This window comes from Miscanthus floridulus, chromosome 8 (assembly GCF_019320115.1).
Source record: "Miscanthus floridulus cultivar M001 chromosome 8, ASM1932011v1, whole genome shotgun sequence".
In the NCBI taxonomy this organism is placed as follows: Eukaryota; Viridiplantae; Streptophyta; class Magnoliopsida; order Poales; family Poaceae; genus Miscanthus; species Miscanthus floridulus.
In genome coordinates, this window is record NC_089587.1 from 138,688,467 (window position 1) to 138,698,052 (window position 9,586).

The 9,586-nt window shown below is 45.2% G+C and overlaps 2 protein-coding genes across 4 annotated transcripts; both read right to left on the bottom strand.

The window, feature by feature from the left end:
* Positions 1-1,368: 1,368 nt before the first annotated feature.
* LOC136473576 (probable aldo-keto reductase 2) lies at positions 1,369-4,591 on the bottom strand. 2 transcript variants are annotated; one of them, XM_066471226.1, is made up of 5 exons: positions 4,282-4,591; positions 3,988-4,182; positions 2,778-2,950; positions 2,587-2,689; positions 1,369-2,181 (listed from the first exon to the last, which is right to left on the bottom strand). In XM_066471226.1, exons 1-5 carry the CDS (start codon positions 4,507-4,509, stop codon positions 1,843-1,845), a joined length of 1,038 nt encoding a protein of 345 aa, XP_066327323.1. In that variant the 5' UTR covers positions 4,510-4,591; the 3' UTR covers positions 1,369-1,842. The 2 variants fall into 2 exon arrangements, with proteins under 2 accessions (XP_066327323.1, XP_066327322.1); XM_066471225.1 differs by having other exon boundaries at positions 1,376-2,181; positions 3,982-4,182.
* Positions 4,592-8,309: 3,718 nt separating this feature from the next.
* LOC136473577 (uncharacterized) lies at positions 8,310-9,586 on the bottom strand. 2 transcript variants are annotated; one of them, XM_066471228.1, is made up of 2 exons: positions 9,072-9,586; positions 8,310-8,865 (listed from the first exon to the last, which is right to left on the bottom strand). In XM_066471228.1, the coding sequence occupies exons 1-2, from the start codon at positions 9,384-9,386 to the stop codon at positions 8,557-8,559; spliced, it is 624 nt and encodes a 207-aa protein (XP_066327325.1). In that variant the 5' UTR covers positions 9,387-9,586; the 3' UTR covers positions 8,310-8,556. The 2 variants fall into 2 exon arrangements, with proteins under 2 accessions (XP_066327325.1, XP_066327324.1); XM_066471227.1 differs by having other exon boundaries at positions 8,310-8,870.

A 9,586-nucleotide genomic window follows, 5' to 3' on the forward strand; every position in this document is an offset into this window, starting at 1 on the left:
ATTGTATTAATATGAGATCCGATGCTTCGAGGGGTGTCCTTGCCCGCCTTATATAGTCGGGGGGCAAGGTTACAGATCGGGAAATCTAATCCTAGTCGGTTACAACTGCCATATCGGTATGAGATACAATATGTTTCCTAACCGACTAGGATCTTGCTTGATCACCAAGTCTCTCTTGATAGCTTGCGTAGTACGCCGACCTCTAGTGGGCCTGAGCGGGCTTGATCTTCCAAGTTGGCCGATGCCTCCGGTATGGCCCATCTATAGCCGTAAGGGTACAGGGGGTCTATTCCCCCACAACCATTGAACCCTATATTGGATACTAATTATGCTTATTCAATGTGTCGTTGTATTTCATTCAATGATGACTTAATCAATTAATCTTGCTCCGCTAATGCTAGATCAACACACCCAATTAAGAAGAGCCTTTTTATACTGTTTTCGCGAGAGAAATACTTGATGAGTTTGAGGATCCTTGTTCTTCACTTGCAACTGATTAAGGGTTGAGAATACTTTCCCGAACAATCAAAGACTGAAGATTCAAGAAAATAGAGATGATCAATAACTGATGATTAACATGAGCCTGCCTAACTGAAGGTTGAGCACTTGGAGCAGTATCGGCATAAGATTTCCCCTTTTTCTTCTAAACTTCAACCCAATCAAGGCTAAGATTCAATGGTGATAAAAGCCCGAGCTCTAGCTGAACAACTAACGTTATAGAGGTGAAAGTAAGCTCTAAAAGTTCCGCAAGAATTACCTCTCAAATTTATAAATAAACAGTCCAACATTTTTACACTGTACTGCAAATTTTAAAATTCTATCTTCAGTCTCAACATAAAGTAGTTGTAACATGCAACTTATAATTGAGTCAGATTACTCATTCTTTCACTGTTAGGAACTTCTGGGTGCCGCTAGATATATAGGTACTTGTCAGCAGCAAGTTCGTCAAAATAATAATGGAAGTGCAACCAAACAAGCCGTGTAATATGGACTTTAAGTACGTAGTAGTTTGATTGATGGCTTCCATGGACAACATGAGTTATACTCAAGGATGTGTGTAAATTAGTATATAGTGTGACAGATGTTCATTGTGACATTCTAGAACTGAACCTACATGAATGAATCAATGTTGTGATGATGTCTTGACATGGATACCATTTTTTCGGTACAATGTATATTATTACATGCAAATTAGTTTTCCTTTTTATCCAATTTGAATCATCCTGATAAATTGCCATGGTAAAGCAGTCTATCCCTTCAACCGGCTAAAACTGGTAATGTACAGTAAGACTATCAGTTGGCAAAAAGGTGCCAGTTGGTAAAAGTTTATATCGATACCACTTACATCAACAATGTGAGTAGTCAGGATAGGTTTATACAATTATACTGACCGGTAGTGTGGCAGTATAGCCGCTTTTACTGACTCATACAAAGTCGCAGATACTGGGTTATGGTATAGTGACCATTAACCAGCAGTCACAAAATTCATTTTGCTATACTCATAGTAAATACTCTTGAAGTCTATCCTACAATGCACATGGTTATTCATCGCATGCAGTTTTAACCATTTAACGCACTCAGTTCCAAACAATCTAACACTTTTTTTTTACCGAAGTCAGCAAGAAAAACCCAGCCTTTTTTATTTTTTAATAATACAGACCTGTTTAAATTCGCTCCCACGGGGAGTCGAACCAGGTGCTACTCAGGTGCTCTAACCACTAGGCTAGAGGCCTTTTCGCCAAACTAACGCTTTTGCAAAGTGCAACTGGGCATCTTCTGCAGTCCGACAACTTGGAGATATAGCAAGGGACCGAGGAGACACAGTTGAAAATACCAGATTGGCTACTCAAATTTCCATGAAGATAATGGCGGGGTCTCAGAGTCCTTCCAAGTGTTGGCCATTTGAGCATACCGGTCACCCAAGACTTCACCTGCCGCAGCATAAGACTCAAGTTCAGCCATTTCATCTGGTGTAAGCTTCACAGACAGTGCCTCCACATTCTGGTTAAAGTTCTCAATTTTTGTTGTGCCAGGTATGGGGCAAACATCGCTTCCTTGGTGGTGAACCCAAGCCAATGCAAGTTGTGATGGTGTGCATCCTTTTCGTGCTGCCATTGCGTTCACACGCTCAAATATCTGAGCATTCTTGACAAGATTCTCTGGTTGAAATCTAGGCATACGCTGCAGAAGTATGAAATCATCATTAGAAAGGCGCAATACACCATATTTCCAAATTTTTTCTATAAGCATGTACTGACTACTGAGACCATTCCATATATCAAATAAACTAGACCAACCAAGGAGAAACTAGGTGACATTTTGTTAACAAGAAAATGGGCACCCAAATTTGCCTCACAAGGGCTTGTACCTGGGTATCCACACCCTTGACCAACTGATCTAGTTCAGCTTCCTATTCAAATAGATTAGCAGAATCTAAAATTGTACGTAAGATCAAGGAAATACACACATCAAGGATAACCTAACCATGTATTATGTGTCTTATGAAGAAGTTGAACCAAAGGATTATAATAAATTATCATCCTACCAAAGCAAATCAGTGTTCAGTAGGTGATAGTTTGAGCTCACCTTGCGGGAGTCCTGCTCAGATAGTGACTCAACTAGTTCTGCTCCACTAGAGAAGAAACCTCTGCCTAGTGGACTGTAAGCCACAATTCCAATTCCAAGTTCTCTGAAATTGTCACAGAATGGTGATAAATCAAAGAATAAAGCTTCCTACTTATTGACTGCAAAACTGTTTTGACTGTTCATGAAAGTACCTGCAAGTGGGAATTATATCTTCTTCTACATCTCTAGACCATAATGACCATTCAAGCTGTACTGCGGTGATAGGATGGATTGCATGAGCTCTTCGGATTGTTGATGCAGATGCTTCGGATAACCCAATGTACTTTATCTTTCCTTCTTCCACTAGCTTCTTGAGTTCACCAATCTAGAAGCAGGAAAAGAAGACAATCGCAATTGCCCAAAAGGAAATGGTTCATCCCTTACAATGGTGAAGAATGAATTGGAAGAGAAAGTAACAGCACAAACAGGACTTCATATATGAAATGACAACAGCAGCAGCAGCAACACAGGCTAATAGTAGTGTTAGCCCCAAGCACCCAAACAGGGTAGGCCATGTAGATAGGAAAGTACTCTGATATGAAGCTACCGATTTCCCCAACGGAAGCCACATTGGTGCCACAGCAAAAAAACATCATGGTGTTTTTGCTCTTGCCCCAGCAGTCCAGCACACCTGGTGAGCGCTTCAACCTTTTGTGAGATAGAGCAGATAGAGCACTAAGCACCTCTACAGGCTTCTCTAACGCCCTGCAAGACTGCTGATAACCTGGTGAGTGCTTCAACCTTTCATTCTATTGAGCTCTCGGCACCTCTGCAGGCTGCTCTGACGCCCTGCGAGACTATACTGATCAGTGTGATCTGAACCCTGGCTGCCTGCATATGTGGGGCTTGAGACCACCAGCCATCCTCTTGTGTTGGGCTGATCTAACATGAATGATCTAGGAAGGGCAGTAAATTAGTGCTTCCTGGGGCACAGAATTCCAGATAAAACTTCGGATATGATTGATCCAATTGTTGCCTTGCCTCGCTGGTGTGGTATATGGCTATAAGCAATGGTACCTAAGAAACCTCCTAGAAGTTAGTACTCCACTAGTTCGTGGGGTTTGAGCTCTGCTAATGGTGTGGAGGTCCTGCCAGATGCGCCCTTCTCACACGTTAAATAAAAAAAAAAATAGATTCCTTTTGTTTGTGGGTTAAATTCCAGGTGGTCGTTGTTGAGATTATAGGAGAGAAAACCTTTCATCGTATATGCCACCAACCACCATCAGTCCCATACTTTCACTGCCGTGCAAGAACATTCCCCTCATATATTTCCAGTTCCAGCCTCCATTTGTAGGTTGACATGAAGCCTCCATAGCTACCAAACAAAGAAATCAAAGTGCACAAAAGACTACTCACAGTGACCTCGATAGGCACCCTCTTGTCCACGCGGTGCTGGTAATAGAGGTCGATGCAGTCAACGCCGAGCCGCTTGAGACTGCCCTCGCACGCTGCGCGCACGTAAGCTGGGTCGCCGCGGATCTCCCATTTCCCGTCGGCGAAGGCGATGCTGAACTTGGTGACCAGCTCGACCTTCTCCCGCACCCCGTCTTGAAGCGCCTGCTCAGAATGAATTCAGAAACATTACATCGAACATCTTCGGTGCAAACTGGAAACAGGCCAGAGAAGTCCAGAAACCTAAAGGTCCGAGAGACCGACCTTGCCCAGGAGGATCTCGTTGGTGTGCGGGCCGTAGATGTCGGAGGTGTCGAGGAAGGTGACCCCGGCGGCGACGGCGTGGTGGATAAGCTTGATCATGTCAGGCTCGGGTTTTGGCGGGCCGTAGAAGGCGGACATGCCCATGCAGCCGAGGCCCTGCGCGGAGACCTCCAGCCCCTGCGTGCCCAGCTTGATGCGGGGCACAGACACGGGAGCGGCAGCAGCCATGGCAGCTGCAGGAAGTCGATCGGGTGGGGGCACTGCTTGATGCTGGTGAGTGCTGGCCTGGTGTGTGTGTGGAGGTCTGCAGTGCAGGTGTGGCGTGTGGGCTTCGAGCTTATAGAGTGAGACAGAGGGAGTGCCATTTTTTTATTTTGGTCCCTTTTGAAAACATTTTTTACAAAAATAGACTATTTTTAGGTATCTTAGAACATGACGCCGAGGTATGAGGGTCGGTGTCGACTGATACGACGCCGAGGTCTTGCCACGTCACGGACGACCCCAGTCGACGGCGACACGGTGGCGCATGGGGCCCACTACGTCAGCGTCGTGTCAGCCAACGCCACAGGCCCAACCTCGGCGCGGTGGGACTACACGCCGAGCTACTGGCGCGCGGTCCAGGCGGCCCAACGACGCTTCGTGGCCCAATAGCTCGGCATGTGATCAGATGACGTCGAGACGCTAACCTCGGCGCGGCCCGACTCAACGCCGAGTTTCGATCAGAACCCCACCTCACGCATCACGATTCATGAGATCAGAGAAGCATGCATGCACCTCGATCGGTTTCATTCCACTAGTGATGGAGACATGGCATGTTCATCTGCGGGTGCCGGGAGACAATTCAGAGCGGCAGAGACCGGAGGTAGTGCATGCCCGCTGCCTAGCCTGTTGCGGGATTGCGGCAAGCCGAGGTAACGTCTCGGCGTCATAGGTCATGGCGCCGACCTCTAAATTTAACCTAACACCATAGTTTTACCGTGAGATGGATATATAAAATTTACCATAAGATGGGCAACTTAGAATTTGGCTAAGTCTTTAAATTTATCATGAGATGGACATGCTGAAATTTGTGGGATAGACATATGCAAAAATGGCTAAGTCTGAATTTTTGCTATGACTTGGAGACTAGAATTTTACCATGACTTGGACATTGACAAATTTAAAATTTTACCATGACTTGGATATTGAGAAATGTGGCTAACTCTAAAGTTTTACACTGACTTGATATTTGAGCACTTAAAACAAAATAGAAATACTTAGAATAAAAATGATCTATGGTTCATATTGATGAACGAGCCTAAAAATGTTTCTAAGTGTTAGATCAATAGTTTGACCTTTTTCATGATGCAGTTTTGACCACAGTAAAACTATAGTTTCTTTTCTAGATATAAAGTTTGACATTTAATAGAAGTTGTAGTTTGAGTTTAGTACAATAAACTTTGTTTTTGGACCTAAACCTAAATCAGTTTTTAACATGGCCAAATAGTGACCACAACGCTGGCAGTTATTAGAAGGGTAGGACTACAAATACAGTGCTTAGCTATGTATTGGAATACATATAATGCGTAGAAGCACTTGCAAACATTAATTGTATGAACTTGTACCATTCCTTAATTAGCAAAAAGCATATGAATATCAAACCAGCTTAATCAACAGAAACCAAACCAGATAAAACGCTGATATAGTAATTGCAGCCATATTGAAGACAGCCTGTGCGATTTACCTGACTATTACAGTGTGTTTTAAGTCCATTTGTATCTCCATTAGCTCTGAAAGTTTCTGCTGCATTCCGAGCGTCCCTGTAGCAGTGAATTGACATGTTTACGATATTTTATCTTCTAAATAGTGACCACGAGTTTGAGTACTCTATGAGGATATGACAACAAAACAAGTCTCATCAAGTTTGGACTTAGCCACGGTAAAAAATCAGACCATCTCGTGGTAAATATACATATGTCCATCTCATGCAGCGGCGGATCCACAGGGGGGGCTGGGGGGGCTCCAGCCCCCCCTAATTTTTTGATTTCAAGCCTAATCACTGTAGCAAAAGCTTATACTGATCTCATGGTAAAATCACAGATTTAGACAGATCGTAACATATCCAAGTCACAATAAAATTCAATATGGCATTGCCATGGTAAAAATTTAAATTACATATCCATGGTAATTCTAGTCTCTAAGTCATAGCAAAAATTCAGACTTATAGCCATTTTTGCATATGTCTATCCCACGGTAAAAATCAAATTTGACAATGTCCAAGTCATGGTAAATTTCTGCATGTCCATCTCATGGTAAATTTTATATATCCATCTCACGGTAAAACTAGGGTGTTAGGTTAAATTTAGTGGTCGGCGCCATGACCTATGTCTCCATCACTAGTGGAATGAAACCGATCGAGCTGCATGCATGCTTCTCTGATCTCATGAATCGTGATGCGTGTGGTGGGGTTCTGACCGAAACTCGGCGTTGAGTCGGGCCGCGCCGAGGTTAGCGTCTCGGCGTCATTCGATCGCACGCCGAGCTATTGGGCCACGAAGCGTTCTTGGGCCGCCTGGACCGCGCGCCAATAGCTCAGCGTGTAGTCCCACCGCGCCGAGGTTGGGCCTGTGGCGTTGGCTGACACGACATCGACGTAGTGGGCCCCATGCGCCACCGTGTCGCCGTCCACCGGGGTCGTCCGTGACGTGACAAGACCTCGGCGTCGTGTCAGTCGACGTCGACCCTCATACCTCGGCGTCATGTCCTAAGATGCCTAAAAATGATCTATTTTCAGCAAACGTTTTGGCTTAGATCTTTTTATAAAAAATATTTTCAAAAGGGACCAAAATACAAAAATGGCACGACAGAGGGACGCCGCCGCCTGTCCGCTGTGCCAGCTGGCAGAGGACTAGATTTGCTAATGTCACTGCTTATGTGAGCTTGTAGTAAGAGGTGACGTCTTTATATAGTATTTGTAAAGTACACTGGCAAATGGGCCAGCCTGGTATAATTACAAAACCGAGAAAGATTAGGCCCGGTGTCGTCCAGGTTTTACGCGTACGATTGTCATCGTTGGATGGAAACATTTTTTTTAATATGGGCTTCTCCATTACTCATCGGCTAACAGAATCGTTAGCAACAAACCTTCCTCAGCAATCAATGGGGTTCGATTTTTGTCCTTGGTATAAAAAAAATCAGATATACTCCGTATATTTGAAATTACTAGCAAACATGTGTGTTGCCGCAAGTTAAAATGAGACATTTAATTTTTTGTACTTGGTACCAATGATAATGACCTAGCTATTTTTATTTTTACAGAATTTAATTAGGCATGCAAGGCACCTAATCTCATTTTTTTCTACAATTGAGCGTATGTCTTTGGTGGTGCCTTGTCAATGTATAGCAAAGATCTTTTTTTTTAAGAGCATCTCCAGAAGTTTTATAAAACAACTCGCTATCTTGATTTTTAGCAAAAAGGAAAAAAAAAAGTCCCCTTGGTAAAGAGCTTCTTAAAAAGACTTTGTTAGATAGAAATTCAAGTTGCCAATACAAAATCGTTTAGAAAGTAGTATAGGAAACTGTTGGACAGGAAAATGAATTGAGGTTGTATTTTATTGACTCACTACACTTATTGATTTAGAAGGTAATTATATGCCTGTGGCGACAAGTTCAAGGTGTCCGTGGCAGCTGCAAGATCGTTCGATGCGGCCATTCGCGCGACGCCGCCAAAGCTTTTTGCGGCAACCCCGCATGCTTCATGCTTGTGTTTGGTTGCCGCCTGGAGCCCGCAAGCACAAACTTATTAGATTGCCGCCTCCATGCTTTGTGTGCCTGAGATTCTGCTCACTCTGCTTGCAGAAACCCGCAACGCATGTTTGTAACCACCGTCAAGTACGAGCATAATAAACATAGGTTAATATTTAAAATAGATCATCACCTTAATAAAAAAATACATATATTACATTACGTTGAGATAAAGAGTGAATAACTATTTTAAATAGATCCATGCATGAGCACGTGTGAAATACAGTATATCTCTTTTTTTTTTTTTGAAGATCCGGGTAATCCGGCTTTGGTTAATAATAAGAAGTGAAGCAAAGTCAACTGAATACAAATAAAGCGCGAGGGGCGCTCCCCAGACGAGCCTAAGCCGCCTGGGGTTGAAAAGAAAACAAAACAGACTACTCGCTACGGGTGTTTACAACAGTTAGAGGAATAAGGGCATTACATCCCGCCCGAGACCACAGGGCTGCAGTATCCTTGATCTCCACAAACAGAGATTGCACTACCTTCCTATCATCTCTGAAAACAACAGCGTTCCTTCGGTTCCAGATGCTCCATAGTGTTAGTATCGCCATGGAGTGCTCCTTCCTTCCGCCGGCGCCCAGCAGTCGATGAAAACACTCCACCAGCTCTGTCTTGTTGTCCCAAGATGCCGGCGACAAGCTTGGGAAGCTGCTCCAGGAAGCTACAAGCTGCCATACCTGCTGGGAGTAGGGGCACTCGAAGAACAGATGGTGTGCCGTTTCCAGGTTCCTTTCGCATAAGGCACAGAAGTAGTTGTTCTTCCATTGGCGAAGCTGGAGTCGCGCCGCTGTCCACAACCTGTTCTGTAGTAACAGCCATAAGAAAAACTTGCACTTGGCCGGAGCCCATGCATCTCAGATTAACGATGGAAAGATCGACTGCAGTAGATCAAATTTCTTCATATCCTCCACCAGCTTGTGGATCTTGTTCAGTACGTTCTTGAGGTCTCTGCTGGCTTTATGACGGAACACGAGTGGATTCCTGGAGGTGAAGTAGTCAAGTACCTTGCTCGTTGTCGACCGAAGGCTCAGGGCCTCGCGGCGCAGCGCCTCGTACTGGAAGTCATCGAGGACGTCGTCGGCCTGGTACGCGGCGCCCCTGAGCTCCTTCATCCACGCCTTGACGGCGCGGCCGGCCTCGTTGTCCGCTTCTGCCTTCACCTCGGCGTCAGCCAGCAGGGACTGCACGTACAGCAGCTTCAGCTCCAGGTCGCGGCGGTCGTCGTCGACGCCCCACATGCGGGTGACCTTCTGGACGAGCGCGTCGGTGGCCTTGCCGAGCACGCCGCGCACCACGGGGAGGAGCAGCGACTCAGCCATGGGCGGCGCGGCGGCGCCCTTGCCTTCTTGACGGGAGGCGGGAGGGAAAGTCTCACTTCTCTGCAACTGCAAGCTGTGTGTGATTGAAGCGAGAGACAGAGCCGGGGAATGGTAGATCAGGATTGGATCGGCAAGAAATCGAGGTGACGTTGTGCTTATCCTTGACCGGAGGAAGTCGGAAGGTAACACACAGCACTCAA

Bases quoted from the DNA above. Each gene is read 5' to 3' on its own strand.
- LOC136473576 (XM_066471225.1), bottom strand. From the start codon at position 4,509: ATGGCTGCTGCCGCTCCCGTGTCTGTGCCCCGCATCAAGCTGGGCACG. The intron at 2,951-3,981 runs GTGAGTAGTCTT...TCCTGCTTCTAG, and splicing joins GGGTGCCTATCGAGGTCACT to ATTGGTGAACTCAAGAAGCT. The intron at 2,690-2,777 runs GTACTTTCATGA...TGACAATTTCAG, and splicing joins GATATAATTCCCACTTGCAG to AGAACTTGGAATTGGAATTG.
- LOC136473577 (XM_066471227.1), bottom strand. From the start codon at position 9,386: ATGGCTGAGTCGCTGCTCCTCCCCGTGGTGCGCGGCGTGCTCGGCAAG. The intron at 8,871-9,071 runs GTACTTGACTAC...CTGTTACTACAG, and splicing joins TTCGGTCGACAACGAGCAAG to AACAGGTTGTGGACAGCGGC.